We start from the raw sequence: 25,502 nt of genomic DNA, 5'->3' as shown, positions 1-25,502 counted from the left end.
ATGAAAGCTCAAGCAAAGTATTATTTGTTTCAACAGGGTGATCAAGGTATACCAGGAGACAGGGGCCCACAAGGTGAAAGGGGGAAGCCTGGCTTACCAGGAGACCAAGGACCGCTAGGACCTACTGGATCTGCAGGGCAAAAAGGAAGTTCAGGGCCTCCAGGTCCAAAGGGCCCTCCAGGTGTCCCAGGAATTCCAGGAATACTGGTAAGGTGAAGGGCAGGTGGTAGACAACTCCCTTCTTTGACTATGTGCTACACCTAACATTTTGGAGAGGGTAAAGCTACAGAGGGCAAAATGGCATTATTTAATGGGAAGGGTTCCACCACAAATGCGCGAATGACAAAAGCGCGCCTGACTAAACCGCGGTGACAAAACCGCGCCGACGAATGAGCGCTGAAGCGCGCTGACAACAGCGCGCTGACAGAAGCGCACTCTAACCCTAACCCTAAACCAAACCCTAAACCTAACCCTAACCCTAAACCTAAACCTAACCCTAAACCTAACCCTAAACCTTACCTTAACTTAAATCGCGCTTCTGTCGCCGCGCTTTTGTCGGCACGCTGTTGTCGGCGCGCTTTTGACATCACGGTTTTAGCGCCGCGGTTTTGTCGGCGCGCTTTTGACGTTCGCGCATTTGTCGGGTCACGAATGGGAAGGACATAACATGAGCAAAGATAATGAAATGGGTTTCTGCTCTAAGTCTATGTTAAAGATTAAACAACAGCTTGTATATGTTTTCTGCACCAGAAGAAAATCCAATTATTATATTTAGAAATTGCAGTTGGAATTGGTTGCATTGGTTGGATAAAACTCTAAAAGAATCATTGAGAAACAAGTATTTCTAGGCAGTAGCATTGATTATATGGTGACAGGTGGTTATGGTTATGATGGTAGTGATGCTAGCAGATTTTCATTACATGAATTCTATTTATAACTTTTATTGTTGCAGAGCTTTTAATAGAAACAGGAAGACAATTTTATTTGTTTTGATGAGCTTGTGGCCCAAGCCATCTTTTCTTAATCTCTTTCATTTTTTTATTTCTTCAGGCTGATTCAATTTCATTTGAGGAAATGAAAAAATATGTCAGACAGGAGGTTCTTAGAGTTTTTGAAGGTAAGGAAATGGCAAACGTACTCATATCTCCATTGTAAATACTTGCTCCCAATTGTGCATTATAGATCTATTGGATACGTAACATTTGAAACAATTTCACTGAGCTGCATCATTTATACAAATACATTTAAAAGGCTTAAGGCAGGCAAGTTCCTTCCAAGTCACCTATTGCAATCGCAAATAATGGTTTGACATTCAAAATACCTTTAACTAACAATCTGCTTTTTGAATGTGTACTGGAATCACAAAGGATACTTACCTGTTGGAAGGAAGATAGCAATGAAATCTATAGCACCTTTATATATCCATCTTACATCCTCCAAAATACGATGAATTGTATCTAGGCAGAAGTTAATTGGAAAAAAATTCTTGCAGTGCTGGACAAAGTAAAAAAAAAGTGATTTTTAAGCTCTTGGTGGTCTGTCTTAATCTTGGTTTTGCAAATATTGTGCAACTCTGGTGCATGACATTAGCATGTTCTTAATGTGCAAAACCCTCCGGGTCAAGTGAAGCAGTAAAATCAAATAAAAGAAGACCCCCCTTATGACTTTCTTCTCTTTCCTCTTCTAAAGTGAAATTATGCACACCAAAGGCAGTTCAAACTACATAGAGATCAGTGTCAGTTTCTGGGGTTACACAAACTTAATAAAGTGGAGGAAAATATATTGCCAGCTTCCTCACCAAATCTTTGATACCAGTCTGCTCTTCAATCAATATTATGCAGGGGTTAACTAGCCTGTGCAATCTGCAATTTTTCTCAGCATTTTCTTTCTCTTTGCTGACTGAGACAAAAAAAGTCACAGAATAAACAAAATGAAACAAAATTATCCTTCTCTTAGGCACTCACAGAGGTTTCCTAAAGAATGTCTTTTTGAGTTGAGTTTGAGTTTATTATATTTCTATGCTGCCCTATTCCCCGGAGGGGACTCAGGGCAGCTCACAACCAAGTCGGGGGGGGGGGGGTACAAATAAGAAAAAAGAACACGAACAAAACAGTACCACAATTTAAAACACTCAACAACCATACCATTCGAGGTGGGACAAAAAACTCATTAGCCCCAGGCCTGTTGGAACAGCCAGGTTTTAAGGGCTTTGCGGAAGGCCTGGAGGATGGTGAGGATCCGAATCTCCACGGGGAGCTCGTTCCAAAGGGCTGGAGCAGCCACAGAGAAGGCTCTCCTCCGGGTGGTCGCCAGTCGGCATTGGCCAGTAGATGGAATTCGGAGGAGGCCTAATCTGTGGGATCTAATTGGTCTATTGGCAGTAGGCGGTCTCTCAAGTACCCAGGTCCAATACCATGAAGGGCTTTGTAAGTGACGACTAGCGCCTTGAAGGGTATCCGAAGACCAATAGGCAGCCAGTGCAGCTCGCGGAGGATAGGTATAATGTGGGTGTACCAAGGTACACCCACAATCGCTCGCGCAGCTGCATTCTGGACAAGCTGAAGTCTCCGAATGCTCTTCAAGGGCTGCCCCATGTAGAGCACGTTCTTTGAATTAAAGAATACCTAAGATACATGATAGTTTTCTAAGAAGAGTTGATGCTAGTTAACAGACATATCTTCCATGCAACATTTTGTATCAAATGTTATGATTACTGTGGTGTTATAAAAATGCAAGCGTAATTATTGCACACAAAATTCTCACATCCCAAAGATTTTGAAACATTACAGGGCCCAGTTTTCTTCCATTTGTACCTGACAAAGGAATAGGTTTCAATTCAGACTGGGCTAATTGCAGAGAGAGATTGTGTGTACTTCTCATGGTTCACCAACAAATGCGTGCACGACAAAAGCGTGCCGACAAAACCACGGCAAAAAAACCCATGAGGTCAATATAGCGCCCACAACAGCGCACCCACAACAGCGCACCGACAAAAGCGCGCCTTCAACAAACAACGCCAAAACAATGTAATAACCCTAAACCTAACCCTAAACCTAACTCTAAATCTAACCCTGAACCTAACCCTAACCCTTACCTTAACCCTAATCACGCTTTTGTGTGAGCAGTTTTGTCAGTGCGCTGTTGTGGGCACTATATTGACCTCGCAGATTTCTCGTCGCAGTTTTGTCGGCACGCTTTTGTCATGCGCGCATTTGTCGGGTCACACTTCTCATATCCCAGCCAACTTTCCCCATCATTTTATTAAAGCACACAAGCTGGGAGGTCAAATAAGTGATGAGGCAGAAATGAAAAGCTGAATGGGGATATGGGAGAAGTGCCCAAGACTCCCTTGGAATGACATAGTTTTATCTATTTCCTTTCATGCTTCTGGAAGGTAGTTTCAGGCCAAGGAGACTCCATCACCACCCAACAGCAGCCTACTTAAAAGGCTAAAAATTATAAATAATAAAACTTATCTTGTAGGCCCTTCACCCATGGCAATTAAACACATTAAAAAGGTGGTTCATCGACAAAAGGGCGCCCAACAAAAATGCGCACAATTAAACCGCAGTGACAAAACCGCAAGTTCTAAACCGCGCCGACGAATGAGCGCTGAAGCGGGCCGACAACAGCGCGCCGACAGAAGCGCGCTCTAACCCTAACCCTAAACCTAACCCTAAACCTAACCCTTACCTTAACTTAAATCGCGCTTCTGTCGGCGCGCTGTTGTCGGCGCGTTGATGACATCACGGTTTTAGCGATGCGGTTTTGTCGGCGCGCTTTTGTCGTGCGCGCATTTATCGGGTCACGTAAAAAGGTAACATATTGCCAAACTGAAATACACAGGTCAAGAAAAATCAGAAAGCAAGCCAGGAAGAAATGGAGAAGTGAAAAAAGAAGAAGAAATGACCACTTTAATGACCACTTATAATTGGAAGAATTATAAACCGTAATACTGTAGTTATGGATGCTAATATTTTTTTCCAAATATTGAAAAGACGTTTAATGCTATTTTATTGTCCTTGTTGCTTTTTTTAATAAATGAAGAGAGGATGACTCAGTTTGTGTCTCAGCTGAAGTTGCCTGCTGCTATGCTAGCTTCCCAAACTCATGGGAAGCCAGGTCTTCCGGGGAAAGATGGATTTCCTGGGCCACCTGGGGAATCTGGACCGCCAGGTAGGGCTTCCAATCTCATTCCCATATGCATATTTTGTTTTTAAAGGATTCAAACATCTTCAGAGTTATGTAAAACTATACAGGTAGTAGCTTTCTAACAATTAACTTTTAAATTCATACTAGCATTTTCTAGACTAGACCAATATATCAACATTTGTTTAGGAGTCTGGTTTGTTGCATATTAAACACTTCTGATTAGTGCATAATCTTAATTTTACATTTACATTTTATTAGGATTTATAGGCCGCCCTTCTCCCTGAGGGGACTCAGGGCGGCTTACAATCACAGGGAAGGGGGTGCAATAATAAAAGACAAACAGTGAGTGAACAAAATAAAATAATAAAACACCAACTTGCATTCAACAGTCAACACTCGGGCAGGTAATTTAAGAACCTATCCCCAGACCTGCTGGGAGAGCCAGGTCTTAAGGGCCGTGCGGAAGGTCTGGATGGTGGTGAGGGTACGAATCTCGACGGGGAGGTCGTTCCACAGGGTCGGAGCTGCAACAGAAAAGGCTCTCCTCCGTGTAGTCGCCAGTCGACATTGACTGGCAGATGGGATCCGGAGGAGGCCCAGTCTGTGCGATCTAATCGGTCGAAGGGAGGTAATCGGCAGAAGGCGGTCTCTCAAGTACCCAGATCCACTACCATGGAGGGCTTTAAAGGTGGTCATCAATACCCTGAAGCGCACCCGGAGATCGACAGGTAGCCAGTGCAGCTCGCGGAGGATGGGTGTAATGTGGGCGAACCGCGGTGCGCCCACAATCACTCGCGCGGCTGCATTCTGGACTAACTGCAGTCGCTGGATGCACTTCAAGGGCAACCCCATGTAGAGCACATTGCAGTATTAATTAATACTGCAATGTAATTAATAACTGAATAATCACATCAGGATACTGACATACTCCTTTTATTAATCTACAATTATTCTAACTGGATAATTGGTGCCTGAATATTAGTAATAAGAGGATTATCCCATAATCACCTATTTGAATTTCTGATCTTAGGGACCCAATGGGTTATAAAATATATACAAATTAAAGTGGGGCCAAAATGAAAAACTGTAAATGTTACAATTTATGACTTTTCCAGTAAATTTAACTACATACATATATTCTTGTAATTAAATTTGTGCAAGAAATTTAGCAAGAAATTCTGTAAAGCGACACATTGGTTAACTGGGGAGAAAAGGAATGCTTGTAGTTATTCAGTATCATGTTTCATTAGTCTCAGTGAATCAGTGAAAACAGACCCTATTGCCATTTGAGAGCTCACATTGTAAAACTATGATTGGGGTAGCAGATATAAAGCCTATATAAGTATAGGAATTTTTTAATTATTATTTTTTGTTAGTTTGGTCTGCTCTGGAGTCAGAGCAAGTCAGACTGGAATGAAGAATATGAAAGCAAAACTGAAGAAGGGCGGAACACAAAGCTATAAGGAGAAGAACAATGGCTTAGAGGCTGAGGAAGAGCTCAGAATGAGAAGAAGCAGAATGAAAAGATCAAGCATTGTTACAGAGGACTAGAGGTTTCTCAGAATATGGCTTGCTCCTCAATGAAATATGCAAATTCCTGTAAATAATCGACTTGAAAAACTCTGTTGCTGAGATTGTTTAACCAGGATGCACAGAGTGAATAGTTAAAGATGTTTGTTAAAAAAAAAAAAAACCGAAAACCAGCAAGCGAAGATATACTGTATATACTCGAGTATAAGCCTAGTTTTTCAGCCCACTTTTTGGGCTGAAAAAAGCCGCCTCGGCTTTTACTCGAGTCAGTGAAAAATTTGCCCAAAATGGAGGAGAAAAAGGGGCGGGGCCATGCCGCTGGGTGACACTCATGAATGGCCCAGTGCCCCTGTGAGTTTCCCCTCCCTCTGTGTCAGTTTGCCGCGCAGCGCGCACCGCACCATCCCCCCTCCTCACGTTCTAATGTAATGCAGGGCTGTCTTACGATTCCCCTTCCTCCCCCTCCTGCCGCTCTGCAACGATGTCCCACCTCCTCCTTGTTATGGCAAGCAGCCACATAGCGATGTCCCACCTCCTCTGGTACAGTGATCCAATGATAGGAATCACTGTGCCGTGTGTCATAGGAGGCGGGACATCGCTCCCGCGGCTGCACGGGACATCATCATCACAGCGGGACATCAGCATCATGAGGTGAGTGAAGTATTTCATTGAATACACCGCTAGTTTACTGTTTTTCTTTGAAATAAATATTCAAAAACATTATTGGTATCTATTTTTATTTTTGAAATTTACCGGTAGCTGCTGCATTTCCCACCCTAGGCTTATACTCGAGTCAATAACTTTTCCAGTTTTTTGTGGTAAAATTAGGTGCCTCGGCTTATATTCGGGTCGGCCTATACTCGAGTATATACGGTAATGTGAATGATGTCCCACTGGCATGTGAAGGACTAGAAACAATGCTTCTAGTGACAGAAATAATGAAAGCTGCTTTTAGTGTTATGGTTGTAAGGAAATTATCGCAGAATATCGCTGAGTATAGCATATTATCCCCCTTTACCAACCCTAAATCATCCATGCTTTAAAATGTTGAACAAAGTGTGTACTTTGAATTATATCCAGTTACCCTCACACAATAAACATTTCAGTAATTCAGAGCTAATGCTGCAGTTGAAAATTCAGTTAAATCGGGTTCATTTACTTCCAAAAAGATCTCGCTTGTAAGATCTGCTTCTCAGAAAAATACATTTACCATCAATGTTCCTTTCTTTAAATGCACACTACTCCATTCACTCTTCTAGAAGGAGTCTTTGAGGCTAAATGGCATATTGGGAATATTGAGCATTTATTACTATTCCAAAATGTCTCCTGAGGGGCATTCCCATTCACACAACTGCTTACAAAGCACCAATTAACCGGATTATTACTTGCCAGCCCCTCTATCCATCCTCCACTCCCTCATTAGATGTTCTGTAGCTTCTAACTAATTTTTCTTTGCTCACCTCTCCCATTTTGGATACTCAACAATACGATTGTAGAACTATCCAATTTGAGCTGCCAAGTTCAAGATGGTTACAAAAGAGTTTGACACATCTGCCCGCAGTTCATAACATGGCTTGTCATTTATTTAGATTCTCCACAGGATATTGAAAGTGACTAGAAGCAGTAAATTCAAATTCTGGCCCATCAGACGTTTTGTAGTAGCGCTACACTGGCAATATTGAAATTGCTTCAACTCTTTTCGCAAGGCTGAATGTATGAAATAGTGTTTTCCAATTGCTCCTTAACAAAATATGGAACATTTTTTGCACATGCATTGTCTATAGAGGTAGTCTGCAACTTCTGACTATTCAACAATTCTGCAACCAGAATTGGGACCAGAATTTCTCCTGATAAGCAAGGTGATAAGTGACTTGTGCCTGGTTTTATGACCTTTTTTTTCACCATGGTTGTTAAGCCAATTACTGAACTTGTTAAGTGGATCACTGTCGTTAAGAGAATCCAGCTTCCCCCACTGACTTTGCTTATCAGAAGCTGTCTGGGAAGTTAGCAAATGGTGATCACATGACCCTAGGACAAGGCAACCTTTGTAAATGCATGCTGGTTGCCAAGCATCCAAATTTTGATCCTGTGACCATGAGAATTCTACAATGGTTATGAGCATGAGAATCAGTCATAACTCACTTTTTTCAATGCCACTGTAACTTTGAACAGTCCCTAACCAAATAGTTAAATGTCCATGGGGATTCTCAATCATCCAGGTCATGGTTGTCCCAAAGGTGCTTTTTCAGAAGGCACCTAGACTTTTGAGAAGCAAAACATCTTCAAGGAAAAACGAAGTCCAGTTGCCTTTTGAAAAAAAAAAACACCTTTGAGATAAACAAATGGTTATAAGCCGAGAACTAGCTATACAAGGAAAAGGAAGGGAGAGAAATCTTGAGTCTAACTGCTGCTTGCCACTCAGCATCCTACATGACTTTTTGGTTCGTTAGTCAGTTAGAGTACAATGGGGAATTGGAGGAAAATCTCAGGAAGAAGCTAGAGAATATAGAAAGAATCCTGAAGTCACCCTTCCTGTTCCTGCAACAGTGGCATGATTGATGGATGCTTTTCCCATTAGCTCCATGATCTTAAGATGGAGGGCAGGAAAGCCAAGGAAGTGTCTGGTTCCTTATCTCTTACAATTGAAACAGCACCATTTGATGGTGACTCAGAGTATGAAGAATAGGGGCAGAAACCTGATCTGCAAATGGGGTAAATTGCACATTAGAATGATTTTGTTTCTGCCTCAGGGATGGGAGATGAGCAATATCACTCAATTGATGCCGAGGTGGCGCAGTGGTTAAATGCAGCACTGCAGGCTACTTTAGCTGACTGCAGTTCTGCAGGTCGGCTGTTCAAATCTCACCGGCTCAGGGTTGACTCAGCCTTCCATCCTTCCGAGGTGGGTAAAATGAGGACCTGGATTGTTGGGGGCAATATGCTGACTCTGTAAACCGCTTAGAGCAGGCTGAAAGCCCTATGAAGCGGTATATAAGTCTAATTGCTATTGCTAATTGTACAGGAAAGTCTTAAGCCTCAGTTGGTTTAAGGTTAAAATTAGTAATAAAACAATTTTGGTCACTAATTTGCTGAGCAGTAGGATGTTTCAGGGCATCTCTTAATTAGAGTCTTTTTGGTAAGGCGAGAGGTATAGAAACCCAATGAATGAATGAATGAATGAATGAATGAATGAATGAATGAATGAATGAATGAATGAATGAATGAATGAATGAATGAATGAATGAATGAATTTCCTTATGTGATGATAATATTAGATTAAACCAATTGGAATTATAGTTGTGTTGCTTATTTTCAGTTATACCATTTGAGCAATGGAGCCAGTAGGGAAGGTGAAGCTAGAAAGAATTGGGAAATATTAATTTCCCAAAACAGAACTTGTAGTATGCCCAACATTTTCTTACTTACTAGCTTCAGTATTCAAGCATGATCTCCCTATCCCACAACACACATGGACAAGAAAATAGTAGCCACCAACCACTAACATACATTAAAGGAACAACTTCAGTTATTAAGTGAGACAATGAATAAAAAGTGTTTTGCAAAACTAAATAATAGTCTTGTTAAGAAGAAGACTTTTTAAAGCTGAAATTCCTGTTTTGTTTCAAAAATAATAATAACCATGTGGCAGTCTGTAATTGCATCGACCCTGTTTTTTATATAACTGAGGAAGTAGAGAAAATGTAAAGAATTTTCCTCACAAGTGGTCCTTATTTAACAACCACACATTTAGTGACCATTCAGACTTCCAACGGCATTACTGGTACTTACAGTCAGTCCTTGGAGTTCCATCCATCAAAGCAGTGGTGGGTTTCAAAAATTGTTTGAACCTACTCTGTGGGTGTGGCCTCCTTTGTGGGAGTGGCTTGCCGCCCATGTGACCGGATGGGAGTGGCTTGCCGCCCATGTGACCGGATATGAAGATGCTGACGACACTTATCAGAACCACCTTAAATTACCTCAGACACAGCACTGGCATGCATAAGAATATGATGTAAACTTGTTTTTTAAAAGGCATCTTTGGTTTGCGTTAAAACAACTTCAACATACGCAATGTTCTGATTGCGCCACAAACGCAGTAGTCATCCTTACCTTTCACAGAGGCACTGAGTTTTATAAATATGAGCATGATAGTGTAGAATAATCATATCCAAGGACCAGTGGTGGGTTTCAAAAAAATTTGGAACCTCTTCTGTAGGTGTGGCCTGCTTTCCGGGTCCACTGGTGGAACCTCTTCTAACCGGTTCGGTAGATTTGACGAACCGGTTCTACCGAATAGGCGCGAACTGGTAGGAACCCACCTCTGCATCAAAGCATCCCAAAGTCAGCCATTTGCAACCTTCTCTGCTGGCTTCTGACAAGCAAAGTGACTGGGGAAGCCAACAGGAGGTCGCAAACGGCTCCCAGATCCTTGCTTAACAACTCACAATAATTTGCTGTCAACCAGGAACACCAGAATTACTATTGCTAGGCAACACTGTCATGTGGCATCAGACCTTACTGCACTCCTTAGCGATGGAAATTCCATAGCCAATTGCATTTGTTCACAGAGGACTATCTGCAGACAATTCATATGTGCTTTTGTTAAAATGAAAATAATGGATATAAATTACTACAGAAGTTTTTTTCAATGCAGCAGATAACTGAATGGATTTCTAAAACATGTTTCAGTGGCTGACCTTTTTTTAACAACCTTGTTCTTAACTAGTTCCAGAGGTGGGTTCCTACCAGTTCGCACCTATTCGGTAGAACCGGTTCGTCAAATCTACCGGACCGGTTAGAAGAGGTTCCACCAGTGGACCCGGAAAGCAGGCCACACCTACAGAAGAGGTTTCAAAATTTTTGGAAACCCACCACTGCTAAAGGGTTAGGGGTGCAAGGAACTTGTAATTTGACAGCTTTAAGGCTTGCATGCTTCAATGCCAGAGTTCCTGAGCCAACGTGACTGGAGGAGGAATTCTGGGAGTTGAAGTCCACAAGTCTTAAAGCTGTCAGTTTTGAAGACCCCTAGTTTTTTTTTTCTGAAGGGTTAGGGGTGCAAGGATCTTACTGTAGTTACTGATAATGGGACAGAGTTTACCAATTATAAATTCCAAACAATGTTAATAACAGCTGGAATCGAGCACAAAGGTTCTGCTCCTTATAGGCCACAACATAACTGGTTTGTAGAACGAAGGAGACAAACATTACAGGCCATGGCACATACATACATTCAGAGCCCCAGCATCGGTGCATATACCATCACAAGTGAGACTGAAAGGGCAACATAGAGCTCGACAGTAAGAGCCGAGGTGGCGCAGTGGTTAAATGCAGCACTGCAGGCTACTGCTAGATCAGCAGTTCAGCGGTTCAAATCTCACCGGCTCAGGGTTGACTCAGCCTTCCATCCTTCCGAGGTGGGTAAAATGAGGACCCGGATTGTTGGGGGCAATATGCTGACTCTCTGTAAACCGCTTAGAGAGGGCTGAAAGCCCTATGAAGCGGTATATAAGTCTACTGCTATTTTTTGTAGGATATGAGGCTAACCATAGATATTTAGGTTTTGGGAGAAAGGCACAGCTAAGGTTTACCGTGTATGACTTGTACTGTTTGATGGACTCTGATACTTTTATTTCCACGAAAGTAAAAGCCTATTTAAACTGCAGTCTCTTTGTATGCTGGTTTGTGTGTTCTCCAACACAACTCTCACAACGCTTCTCTGAACGCACTCGCTCTCCCAACAGGGAGCTTACCTAACAATAAATTTAAAATGTCACTCAGGTAGAATGTGAAGTTAAACTCTGGAAGTTTAATAATCACTAAAATATACCTCATATTTAAAACTGCTGTGTTAATGACAGATATTTGTTTTGGATTGCTCTTGAATATTTGGATTCTCTTACAATATTTAAGTGTTTTTCTTACTGTTTTGACTCTGCAAAATAAAGCCAAGCTTTACAAATTGTTGATGAAATGTTTCATGAATGTTTTGTTACTGCTGAATAACGTGAAACTATTTTATGTAATTTGGATGTGACTGATTATTGTTTTTTTTAGAGTTCATAGTCACAAATTGTGAATTGATTTTTATATTCATGTCAGCAGATGTTTTGGGTTGCTTTATTTCTTGTTTACCTATGGTTCCAAATTATTGTTTTATTAAAAGAGCCGAGGTGGCGCAGTGGTTAGGGTGCAGTACTACAGCCACTTCAGCTGACTGCTAGTTCTGCAGCTCGGCGGTTCAAATCTCACCGGCTCAGGGTTGACTCAGCCTTCCATCCTTCCGAGGTGGGTAAAATGAGGACCCAGGTTGTGGGGGCAATATGCCGACTCTGTAAACCGCTTAGAGTGGGCTGAAAGCCCTATGAAACGGTATATAAGTCTAACTGCTATTGCTATTGCTATTTCCTTAGCCATGACACATATAGATATTCAAGTGATGGATACCTAAGAGGATATCTAAGGGATTTATTTTAATGTATAGGACCAGGTGTGCCTATGGCAGATGTGGCTGCACAATCAAAACCTCACCTTTGTTTTAAAAAAAGTGAAGCAGAATTAGGCCGTAGCCAAAATCTAGATTTTTTTTTTCATCCTTCCTGAAGATTCTTCTTACAGCTCAGTAGGGTTGGCCTGGAGCAATGATTTTTATTGTAAAATAAAGGAAGGTGATATAACAAGCAACAAGTTGTAACAGATGCTCTTGCTAGAAAGTGTAGTGATTAAAATAAATTGTGTACCTTTCCGACTAACGGGTTTATTAAATTAATCATGGTAATTGGAGGACATTAGGAGTTCTAGTCAACAGGACATAGTTTCCAAGATAATATATGAAGATAATGATTCTTATTACTTTTTAATTGATGAAGTTATCACATTTCACTGTCAGTTGGTTTGTTTTAAAACATGTCATTTTCTAAGCGGTGTGCATGCTTCCTGACATGTTTGTTTTGTTGAGGTAACAGTAATTGAAATCACATTTAATCATAATTGTATTGTTCTAATTCCCTTCATCTGACAACACTAGAACATTAATCTCATCTTAGCACTGGCATGCATGCATGCACCTCAAGGATTCGTTTTGCTGAGAAAAAAAAATCAGCCACAGGCTTTTGATGCAATTCCTCATTTTCTTGAGCCACAGGCTGGATTCACCTATCACCTCTAAGCCTTTTGGTTTAGCAAATATGTGAACTATGTCCTTTGTGAATCATGATTTATGTCTTTGCATGATTATGAATTCAAATATATGCTGTTTACTCAATCAGTTTCAGTTTCAGTTCAGTTGAGTTTATTTATAGGCTGCCCTTTTCCCTGAGGGGACTCAGGGCGGCTAACAACTTGTATGGAAGGGGAAGACATACAATAACAAAAAACACAATGTATAATTAAAACCAAGCAACATTCATACAACATTCGGGTGGGGGCGGACTATGGTCTTACCCCCAGGCCTGACGGGATAGCCAGATCTTAAGGGCTGTGCGGAAGGTCTGAAGGGTGGTGAGGGTACGAATCTCCACGGGGAGATCGTTCCAGAGGGTCGGAGCTGCTACTGAAAAGGCTCTCCTCCGCGTAGTTGCCAGCCGGCACTGGCTGGCAGATGGCACTCGGAGGAGGCCTAATCTATGCGATCTTATGGGTCGAGAGGAGGTAATTGGCAGGAGGCGGTCTCCCAAGTACACAGATCCACTACCATGAAGGGCTTTGTAGGTAGTAAGAAGCACCTTGAAGCGCACACGGAGATCAACAGGTAGCCAGTGCAGCTCGCGGAGGATAGGTGTTATGTGGGCGAACCGAGGTGCACCCACAATCACTCGCGCGGCCGCATTCTGGACTAGCTGAAGCCGCCGGATGCTCTTCAAGGGCAGCCCCATGTAGAGCACATTGCAGTATAAAGCAAACCATGGCTGTTTTGCCAGACAGTAGATGAGTCTGCTGCCTTCTATTGGTCAGTATCCAGCATGCTATCGTACCCGTGACCCCACAAATGCGCGCACGACAAAAGCGTGCCAACAAAACCGTGGCGCGAAAACCGCAACATCATCAACGTGCTACAACAGCGTGTCGACAGAAGCGCGCCAACAGAAGCGCGGTTTAAGTTAAGGTAAGGGTTAGGGTCAGGTTCAGGGTTAGGGTTAGGGTTAGAGCGCGCTGTTGTTGGCACACTTCAGTGTTCATTTGTCGGTGCGGTTTAGAACTCGCGGTTTTGTCACCGCGGTTTTGTCAGGCGCCCTTTTGTCGGTGAACCTATTGTATCTACATGGATGCTGCTTCCCAATTAGAGTCAAACTGTGTTTTCTGAATATATTGCTACATACATTTGTTTTCCTTATTCAGAAGGAAGCAGAGAAGTATGTTGGAAGGAAACATACTTCTTTGTCTCCTTTCAAATTATGGTCATGCTGTTTGATCAGGAGCATCACTTTGAACAACAGTGAACGAGTTAAATCACTCCTAAATTAGGCCCTTTGATGTGTACACACACACACACACACACACACACACACACACACACACACACAAAATAGCAGATTAAGGTTCACTGGTGCCCTAAGCACTGACAAATCTTGGTGCCCCACCTTTGTACATATTGTACAAATCTTCATTTTAGGGGGTTATTTCTCAACTTTCTGGTGCCCCCTTGGGCCTGGTGCCCTAAGCCAGGGTTTTTCAACCTTGGCAACTTGAAGTCCTGTGGACTTCAACTCCCAGAATTCCCCAGCCAGCTATGCTGGCTGGGGGATTCTGGGAGTTGAAGTCCACAGGACTTCAAGTTGACAAGGTTGAGAAACACTGCCCTAAGCACATGCTTAGTCTGCTTAATGGTTAATACACCACTGCACGCACACACAGACACACACACACACACACACTTACTTTATATTCAAAGTAATTTTCAGTTTGAACCTCTTATTTAGTGTCAGAAACAGAATTAGGAAGCAGAAGGTGTAGAAACAGACCTCGACATTTTCAAATCCACAACTTACTTTAGTTCAAATATGCATTTCTGACCCATGTTATCATTTCTTTCAATATATTTCTTCTTTAGTATTGTTGTGACAACCCATCTAAAATTCTGTGACTCAACCATGTGAACTTACACTGCATTTGGAAATAAGCAATTCAGAATTGGTTTCTCTCAGCTATCTGCTGTATCTATCTTCATCCTTTGTCCTTTAATTCCCTTAATGCATCTTAAACCTTTTTGTCCATCAAGAAGAGGATGCCTTTGATGCCTGACAGTTTCTCCTAGTAGGTGGAGACATTATCCAGGCATGGGTATGACTCCGTCAAGATCCAATCGGACTAGGTCTACAAGCTTTAAAGGCACGCCCACAAGGCACCTCCTCCCAGCTTAGACTCAGTCGATCCTTGGATTAGCTGTGTCTGTGCATCTCTCCTTGCTAAATAATTCGATTTTAAACTTAATTCTTGCTAAAAATTTCCAAATTTCTTCTAATTGGCTCCCTTTCCAAATTTAATTCAATTGGCTGTGGATTGTCACTTTGAAGGCTTCGTAGCCTTCCAAGAGGCTCTTGCTTGGTCTCTCTCGGCCCAAACCATTGCGGAGATCGTTAGTGGTAGCCTACAAGGTTTTACCTCAGTCTTTTGTCAATTTGCCGATTGCTGCAGCCACGCCACCCGAAGAGCCGATCGCTGCAGATGTGCCACCAGAAGAGCCTGCAATTGTCACGATCTCCCCAGCTGAAGAGTCTTCGAATCACTGCAGCCGCCCAAAAGCCGCTTGAGCTCAGGGCATTTCGCACTCCGCCGCTCTTCCTTGCCGCCTCAGCAGCGTTCCTCATTTTAACCGCAGAAGGTGCTTCTCCTTGCACAGGGGCCATTTTTTGCGGTAAATTCCGTTGAGCATTCAGCCGCCTTGTCGGTTCGCTCCCTCAGCCTCTCCTCAGGCCTGGTCTACTCCGGTGGCCATTTTCTTTGGGCGGGAAAACTGTGGCAGTCATTTTGTGTGCTACCAACCAACCATGAGTAATGTCAGCCAACGAGGCCTCAACCCCTCAAGGGGATGTCCCATCTCCTCCAGCCATTGTTCCTCCTTCTCTGCCCTCTGAACCATGAAGCAAAAAGAGATCCTCTGCTTCTGAGCCACCATCAGCCAAGCCGGCTAAGGTCCCTAGGACTGTTCCATCTCAGGAAGCCTCAAGCATTACTACCTCTAGTTCGGACCGGGACAAGACCTCAGATTCTGTCACATGAAAGGCTACCTCTAAGGCCAAGCATTGCACTGCTCCTCTCTCTGCCCCAGTGGTTTCTCCTCAAATAGTGGTCAATCCTCCTGAGGATCTCTCTACTGACACTGATGGGGATATTTCCATTCCTGCTTCCCCCTTGAACCCGCAGGATGGGATTGGGTTTCAAGAGGAGTATGATAGCATTGGGGATAGCATTGTCACCCCGGACGTAGATGTGGTCCAAATTCTGTATTCCACAGAACCCAGGAACTGGTGCTTCCCGACTTTTGTCCTCAACCATCTCATCGACTAGAGCATAAGCGGCATTACCTTGATGTGCGACGTGCTCTGCACATTTATATTAAACAAACTGCTGTTTTCAGATGCTCTGAGGCTCTTTTCGTGAAATTCATGCCGGGAAGCAAGAAGGGCTCCAAGGCCTCTTCTTCTGACATTGGTCGTTGGGTACGAGCTGCTATTTCTAGAGCCTACTCCGCTCTCTCCCTGCCTGTTTCGCCCAATATCACGCCGCACTCCACCCGCAGCGCAGCCACCTCTGCTGCCTGGTCATCTCATGCTTCATTAGAGGAAATCTGCCGGGCGGCCACGTGGACTACTATATCTCCGTTCATCCATCACTACAGGCTTGACAGATATGCCTCAGCTGACGCTTCTTCGGCCGGCGCGTGTTGCATCGAGTGGTCTCTACTTAGGATTATTTAAATTCTATTCAGGTCCCTTCCAATGGGACAGATTGGGCTTTGGTATGTCCCATGCCTGGATGATGTCTCCACCTACTAGGAGAATGGGCATTGGTTACTTACCTGATACGCCCTTTCTCGGGACAGTGGAGACATCATCCAGCCTCACCCTTTATTTATGCCTTAATCCTTGAATTTTCTCTGTTCTTACCTTGAGGAGAGATAATATCTATCATCTGAAACTGTTTACACAGCGGTGTACAAGTCACGCCTTCGTCTAAGCTGGGAGGAGGAGCCTCATGGGCGTGCCTTTAAAGCTTGTAGACCCAATCCGATTGGATCCTGACGGAGTCATACCCATGCCTGGATGATGTATCCAACGTCCCGAGATAGGGCGTATCAGGTAAGTAGCCAATGCCCATTTTCAGAACCATTGATTAGCCTTCCCATTTTCTGGCAGTAGAAGATGGAATTTGTTTTCAAATCCTGCTTTTTCACAAAACCACTTCGTATCTCAAAGAAATTATAGCTCTTACAAGTGTCTGATTAGAGCTTCATAATGTGGGTGACTATAAAGATGCACCATTGTCTATAAGCTTTCTCTTGATTTCATTGAGGACATCTGAAACTTTTTTTTTTCAGAATTGCTTATACAATTTCATAAGGTGAAATCTATTCATATAATTAACTTCAAAACTGGACTTCAGTCTTAGGGAACTGCCAGAAGGGCCTTTTTGATTTCCTCAGAAACAACTATTTTTAAGGCCACAGATCCACCCAGGACTACCAGATCTTGATTAACTTCCTCTATGTCTATCAAAATGGAAATCTAATATTCCCAAGGGGGAAAAAAAAACAATACTATTTATATCTCAGAGAAGCGACTTCCCCGCCTGTTTTAAAAAAATTTCCACATGAACCCTATTTTCCATATAGTCCACTGATCATATAGAGCAGCCTTTTCCAATTTAGCACAGTCCAGAAGTGCTGGGATTGTCACTCCCAGAATTTTCACCCAGTGTGAACGTGAAATACCTCAGGAAGGTGCCAGATCAAGGAAAGTTGATGTATATTTAAAAAAATAAAAATAAAAGGAAAGCTGATGTAGGTAGTCTCTGTACTAGTGCAAACTTAAATTCAGATCCCTGTGCCCATGCTGTGGTTATATTGTTCTAAACCATCATGTTTTTATGGTGTATCGGGAACTTATGCAGCGTGTGAACCAACTCAATACAATATCCGAATAACCTTGAATTTTTTCAGCAACCTTCACATTAAAAGCATGCAATGGCTACATCATTCTGTAATTATCCATTCCTTGGTAAACTAAGCACAGATACTTGAACTTAAATTTCCTGTGTCTAAACAAAAGCTATATTTTACCCTCTACTCTTTTGGCAGTTCATTGCTGCTGCAATCTCAGGTTGCAAGTCAGATCATAATACGCCCTGTGCTCAGCACTTTTAATGATATCCTAAACTTACCGCAAAGTTGTTCAATTCCCTGCCAATTCCCCATTAAACTTATTTTCAAGTACTAACAAAAAGAATCCACTGTTTTCCCTTTCACTGTACCTTCCTGTCTTTGAAGCCACTTTAATCCAAATTAGGCAAAATTAATGCCAGGAAATGGTTAAATATACCTAGTCAACCTCTGCTCCTCTCCATTGGGAATTTTCTATGTATAGGAAGTATGCAGAATATTGCTTAAATTTCCTGCATGGGAAAAATACTTTAAACTGTTCTTTGTGGAAAGAGTCTAACAAAACATTAACAGTGTTTAAATATATTTTAGACTGTGTTTGTTAAAAAGCTACACCGTGTACGGGCTCTGGGAAGTCGGGGGGGGGAGGGAGGTGGGGTCTTAGGGGGGAGGGGGGGAGGGGGGAAATGTGCTAGATTTTAAAGTAACACGATTGCACTTGTATACTGTTGCTCTTTAATTCTAGTATAAAAATAGTACAAGCTGAATATACTGATAGATAGTAGAAATACACCGAAGGGAGGAGTAGAGGGAAAGAAGAAAGAGGGGTAGAGAGGGTGGGAGAGAGGATTGGAGGGAGGGCGAGAAGGAAGGGAGGGAGTGTATTGGGAGAGAGGAGTGATAGAGGGGGAGGGGAAGTAGGAGAGGGGAATGTTGGAGGGGAGAAAGGAAAGTTGGAGGGGGTGAAAGAAAGGGTGTATGGAGGGTCGAAGTGGTATATTGGGTTTGTATTTTGGGGGGTATTGTTGACAAGAGGGATGGCTGTATTGCTTAATGTTATATGGCCCCGGTTATGCACAGTATATATGTGACTGTACGAAATGAAATGGAAAATAAAACATATTTACACAGTAAAAACATTAACAGTGTCATTTCAGGGCACTCTTACTCTGTTTGTATTTATCTTCTCTAGGCTACAGAGGACAAAAAGGTGAAAGAGGTGAGCCTGGAATCGGCCTGCCAGGTGATCCTGGCCCACCTGGTCCTACAGGTAAATGCAACCCCTCCTAAGTCACGACCCACTGCTAGATCCCTGGCTAAAATTAACAAGGCTAATTTCAGGTTCTTATCTGTTTGTTTGTTTAGTTACTGGTATGCAAGGCCCACGTGGAGCGCCAGGAGAACCAGGTGTGCAGGGACTACCTGGGCCTGCAGGAAGATGCAATCCAGAAGATTGCTATTATAAAGTTTCTCAAAGTCAATCCCGAACAACTGGGAAGTGAACACCTATTTTGGATATATTTTAATTCCTCAGTTATCTTTTCCTCACTTCTTCCCCCCCCCCCGCCCCATCCCCCTATCAAATTTTGAAATTTAAGTTTTAAACTATTGGTGAATTTCTGTCTATGTATATTTTACAGAGCATCTCAGTGGAACATTTTGGGTCCCAATTAAGCCAATACTGAGATGTGGTTTTCTTGAGTTCATTCCACATGTTTATACTTTTACTGTATTTTTCTTTAGCAAAATGCACATCATGATGGCCTGTCGACCTCTTAATGGTTTTTCAGTTTATGAGGGTTTTTTTAGCAGTTAGCAGTTAGACTTATATACCGCTTCATAGGGGTTTCAGCCCTCTCTAAGCAGTTTACAGAGTCAGCATATTGCCCAACAACAATCCGGGTCCTCATTTTACCTACCTCGGAAGGATGGAAGGCTGAGTCAACCCTGAGCCAGTGAGATTTGAACAGCCGAACTGCAGAACTACAGTCAGTTGAAGTAGACTGCAGTGCTGCATTTAACCACTGCGCCACCTACTTTTACCATTAACACAGAAGCCATATTTAGTTTTCTTTCACTGGATGTCTCCTTGCAGTTCCATCGATTTAATGACAAATATAGTTTATAATATGGTGGAATTTTGGAGTTTTTCTAAAGGTTTGGTTAAAAGTCTAAGTAGTGACTGGCATTTTCCTTGCTTCTGTCACCATACTGCAATATGGTAAGATTTGCAAGGCTTTTTTGAATTGTGTCTACATTTCTGAATGATCTAAAAGACTTTTGAGTAAGGTTACCATATTAGGGCTTCAAATTTACTACAAGGCAGTAACGAAGTGATACAGAAAACTCTTAAGTCTAGCAATGCTCTCTACTAGGTATTAAGATAAGATCTAGTGTTCTTAATCTCTTAGTTTCTCCCATTAGTTGTTACTAAGGGGGAAATGTTATAAATGCAGACAGCACGTAAGTAAACTATGGCTTAAGTTATATACTCACATTATGGAAGCGAGTTGTAAACATGTTTTTTTAGATTTTCGTCTCTATAAGGAACTGCTCGTAGGGTTTTCCCATCATATGTGAAAAAGAGTCTGATTATTAGAAGCTAGTTTAGTTTTCAGCAGGATTGCTGGTAATAACTTGTTCTAGTTAAAATATACATTTGCAAGTCAGCTATGCTTCAGGATGATTATAACAATTATAATACTGTGCAAATCAGTGGTGGGATTCAAATAATTTAACAACCGGTTCTCTGCCCTAATGACAGCTGGGTAGGTGGGGCTTTGTGGTCATGTGACTGATTGGGCCTGGCCAATTCAACGTCACTCAGGTTGATGGGCTCTTCGCCTTAGCTGTTACAATGTAATAAGGGTTAAGGGTTAAGGGTTAAGGGTTTGTGAGAGGCAGTTTCTGTAAGCAGGGCAATAAAGATTAGGCTAGAAACAACATCAGAATGTTTCCTTCCTGCCTTCCTTACAGGATTAGCTCTGTAAAGTGGAAAAAAATAGGAGATTTCTTCCAACAACCAGTTCTCCAAACTGCTTAGAAAGTTAACAACCGGTTCTCCCGAATAGGTGCGAACCGGCTGAATCCCACCACATTGCAAATCCAATCCCAGTATCTATAGTCTGTACCCCTGTCAGCCCCACTTGGTAAACTAGACCAGGAAATCAGTGCCATAAGAAGACTGGAAGTAATCTCACTTTGTTTTTTATACAACTTTATTAAATGTTTTAAAAGGAATTAAATTAGAAGCAGTTTTTGTTGGAGTTAGTTACAGGAACATAGTTTTTTTGGTCTGGTTCAGCTCTATCTTCCTTTCCCCCCCACCCCCACCAAATCAGGGAGGTGTCTGCTTAATCCACTGTTAAATATCTTGTTTTCCAGAACTTTTTTTAAAAAATGTTTCAGTCCCCTTTCCTTAAGTTATGTTTCTTGCACATTTTTACCAAGGTCAATTTTCTCATTATCCACAAATTCTTCATCAGGATGTTTCATTGCCTCCTGCCAGTGCCCTGCTTTTTGTAAACAATAGAGTATTGTTCAGAACTATACACCTAGAGAACAAAAGAGTATAGAAGTTTGTATAAATGTAGTGAATTTCAAGGTTTATTGTAAAACGATCGGGACTTTAGCTCGGGTAAAATTCTAACAGATTCAACAGAGAATTTCTGCAAGTAGCTGTAGTTTGGAAAGAAGTATCTATCATTTTACATCTTGATCAGCGATATTTGTTGAACATCAGCAGTCCCACTGAGCTCATATATATTGACATAAGATAGGCGAGTTGGCAGTACACACAACCTTTATCTGAGAAATTCAGGGATTGAAGCAGATTCCCATTTCATTTATCTTGAGAAAATGATTGTATAAAGTGAAATAAAACTGTTTGGCAGAGATATATAGTAGCATTAGATAATGAATAGCATTGGCATCTAGGACTAATGAAACTGAGGACTGTCCCCTGGATTAATTCCTATTTTAACAAAGTAATTGGACATTTTAGCTCTTTCAGGAATAGATTTATCTATATGAAAGCTATTATTATTATTATTTGAAAAAAAGAAGATGCCTAGGTCGAAATAGTAAGGATTAGTTGAAGTGTAGTTCCTTGTTGGTGGGAAATCTTTTATATCTCATGTAAGCAACTAATAGTAGTTGAGAACCATACTGGGCAATTTGTTGGCAGCTGCAGCTCGTAGTAGAGTGGATAGTGATATGATTTGTTCTAAATTTGTTTTGAAGTTGTATCATTCTCCTGTTTTGAGCAAAAGGACATCTATGTTTTAGTATTGCAAGATGGATTGCTGGATAGCTATAATGTCTGGCAGGATTTTGTTTTGAGATGTTAATCTTGTTTTATTTAAACTTTTCTAGTGAGTCCCGATTTAATACAGATTTCTAATTTTTATTTAATTTAAAATTTATTTTATTTAGACTTTGCTATGATAATAACTAAAAGTGCTATATTTTGGGCAGATTCTGTAAAATGTCACATTTTAGAAATATATAGAGTAGCTGAGATTATATATAACATGATGCTTTGTGTATATTTTGACTTTTCACTGAGTGAAAATATAAATGATAAATTATTTAGTATTTTACATAAAAGTAAAAGTATAATGGTTGAATTGATCATAAAAACAAAACATTTATATATTTTGAGGAAAATATGTTCAATCCATATTGCTTTTATTTTTATTTGCCTGTGTTTGATTATTATATTTATTTTAAAAAATCATTTGTTCAGGGTTTTATTAGGTGATTGAGATAAATGTAAGATTTTTCCTCTTGGTTTCCTTCCTGAAAATTTGTAGCAATATGACTTTCCATCATCAACTATTAAAGATATTATGTAGCTTTGTGTAAGAAGCAGTCCAAACTCAAAAGACTGCTTTAAAATGTTCATGAATTGCAGTACACCAAGATAAAATATACGTGTGTGTCTGTGTGTCTGTGTGTGTCTGTTTGTGTGTGTCAGTGGTGGGTTTCAAAAACTGTTCGAACCTACTCTGTGGGTGTGGCCTCCTTTGTGGGAGTGGCTTGCCGCCCATGTGACCAGATGGGAGTGGCTTGCCGCCCATGTGACCGGATATGAAGATGCCGACGACACTTGTCAGAACCACCTTAAATTACCTCACACACAGCACTGGCATGCATAAGAATATGATGTAAACTTGTTTTTTTAAAAGCATCTTTGGTTTGCGTTAAAACAACTTCAACACACGCAATGTTCTGATTGCACCACAAATGCAGTAGTCATCCTTACCTTTCACAGAGGCACTAAGTTTTAAAAATATGAGCATGATTGTGTAGAATAATCATATCCAAGGACCAGTGGTGGGTTTCAAAAAAATTTGGAACCTCTTCTGTAGGTGTGGCCTACTTTCCGGGTCCACTGGTGGAACCTCCTCTAACCGGTTCGGTAGATTTGACGAACCGGTTCTACCGAATAGGTGCGAACTGGTAGGAACCCATCTCTGGTGTGTGTGGGGGTCAAATTTTAGTTCATTTTAACATTTTGAAGAGTGTATTGCTCTTTAAACCCAGATAACCTACTTTGTTTTTCTAGTGCTTTCACATGGTTTTTAAATAGTAAAGTTTATTCTAATATTTTGTTAAAATAATTTAAGAATTAGTCTGAGCAGCCTATTTTAACTGTGGCTCATGATATTTTGAGGCATGCATATTTTTTATTCTCTGTGTGCCACGTAACAGGCAGCTCTAATAACTACATTTTAAGTGAGATATTTTCTTTCTCTACCAATAGAGTCAATCATTTCCGAAACTGTTAAGTGATACTGAAATACAGAGGGTGTATTCAGATAGAATGCTATTAATCAAACCTCTGTGGAGGAAAAAAGAAGTATATTTTCATATTTATGCACCCTTTTAAACAGGCTGCAAGAACCAGTGGAAAATTAGTGGATGCCTTTGGATCTAAGGTTTGTGAATTAAACTAAGGGACCGAATGATAGAGGTCTTACATTGGAGCATTCACGGTTAATCTATTTCTGCAGATGGAATCCAAGCACTCAACCACTTAGTAAATTGTAAGCATGGAAATTGGGACATTCAACTTAAGAATGGACTCCAGCAAAACTACAATCATTTAGGAGTCTGTTTTCAGATTCATTCTCTCTCTCTCTCTCTCTCTCTCTCTCTCTCTCTCTCTCTCTCTCTCTCTCTCTCTCTCTCTCTTTCTCTCTCCCTCCCTCCCTCCCTCCCTCCCTCTCCCCCCTCACCCCACACCAGAAGGAAAGGATTACTATTACACTGGTACACAGTATGTCCTTGAAACTGGAATAATGAGGGCAAACTTTATTGAAAATGCCTCAGTTTACCCTATGGTATCTTGCACTGATATCTCTCGGGATACACAAAAGCTGCTTTTCTTCTCTGTCCCCCAACATTTTTTTCTGTCTTTTAGCCAATTACTACAATTTTTTAGTATGGAGCTCTCTTTCTTTTTAACTTATGAATATGATTTAATAGAGTTTGAATTCTAAAAATGCATATATGATAGGAAACTGTGCACTAAATAATAAATAACCTTGTTCAAGTTTCCTTTTTTTTTTTTGCAAGATAATATATTTATCATTGTTTTTCTTTTCTTTTTTTCTTTTTGGTCTTAGAATTAATGTATAAATAAGGGAACAATTCAGGCAAGGTTATATTTGTATTTTTCTTGAAGTCTCGTTGTTTTCAGCAGGAGATAACTTAAGCAGATGCTTATATCTCCCCTTTGAATCAAAGGGATTTGATAAGGCTTATCTTTGGCTGGATAATCCTCATTCTGTATTTTTTTTCCATCCAGAATAGTTTGAATATAATCACCATTTATTTAACATAACTTGTAAATAATAGGGAAACAAAGCCTTGGGTACTGTTTTGCCCCTTCCACATTTGTGTGTGTGCAAATGGGGCAGAATCCTTACTGGGTTTCTGTGAATCCCCATTTTGTTCCACATTTCTTTATAGGAGCAGTACGTATTTCAGTCTTTCCATAAATGAAAATGCCTTGGTACCGATATGGAAGCTTTATGCTATCTATCTCAAATGTTAAATATTAATATTAATATTTTTATATAAAAAGGCGATTTGGTTTTAGCGAATATAATCCTAGGTGTTGCCTTTTTTTGTCTTTTATTTGGCTTACACTTTATTACCCCATGCAAATGGGTTTGAAATAAATACACAGCCCAGGTGTTTCATACCCCTGATAACCATTAAGAAAACACAGGTCATTATTATGATGGTTGTAAGCTTTCAACTGCAAATGTTTTTGAGTGAATTTTAAAACTGTAAGGAAAGATGGTAAATAAAATAGACCAAATGGATGTACAAACTTTTCAGGAACCAAAATGAATGTCACAGTCTAACAATTAAAGGTGCTTAGTTCTCTGATCTTTTGAGTTTAAGCAGGCTAACTTTACTGTTAGATTATGAACTTGATTCGTTGTTTTCTTTTATAAAATATGGATGCTTTTAAATTATTTTCTGAACTTTTCTATGTAAATATTTATTTATCTCATGTGCTCACAGCAATTGGAGGCGAATTTTATGGTTGCCTTTTCATTACTGAATAATATTGCCTTATTATTGTCCCTTACAACTTTATTTTTGTTTTCTTCAAATCCACAAGTGAGAACTTCACTTGTTTGCATATGGTATCTTATCTGCTTTGGTCTTAAATTAATTTTGAATGGCATTGAATTGAACCTGACAG

The 25,502-nt window shown here is 41.0% G+C and overlaps 1 protein-coding gene across 1 annotated transcript; it reads left to right on the top strand.

Moving 5' to 3' along the window:
• Positions 1-19,641, top strand: LOC148045203 (collagen alpha-1(XIX) chain-like). The gene is made up of 5 exons (XM_087719046.1): positions 1-207; positions 1,051-1,117; positions 4,048-4,176; positions 18,969-19,046; positions 19,142-19,641. Exons 1-5 carry the CDS (start codon positions 1-3, stop codon positions 19,276-19,278), a joined length of 618 nt encoding a protein of 205 aa, XP_087575172.1. The 3' UTR covers positions 19,279-19,641.
• Positions 19,642-25,502: the final 5,861 nt, after the last annotated feature.

The sequence above is a fragment of the Thamnophis sirtalis genome, unplaced genomic scaffold, assembly GCF_051295495.1.
Source record: "Thamnophis sirtalis isolate CommonGarterSnake01/CBP01778 unplaced genomic scaffold, rThaSir2_p1.2 scaffold_6, whole genome shotgun sequence".
Lineage (NCBI taxonomy): Eukaryota > Metazoa > Chordata > Lepidosauria > Squamata > Natricidae > Thamnophis > Thamnophis sirtalis.
The sequence above is the reverse complement of the archived record's forward strand: the minus strand, read 5'-3'. Positions and strand labels throughout refer to the sequence as shown.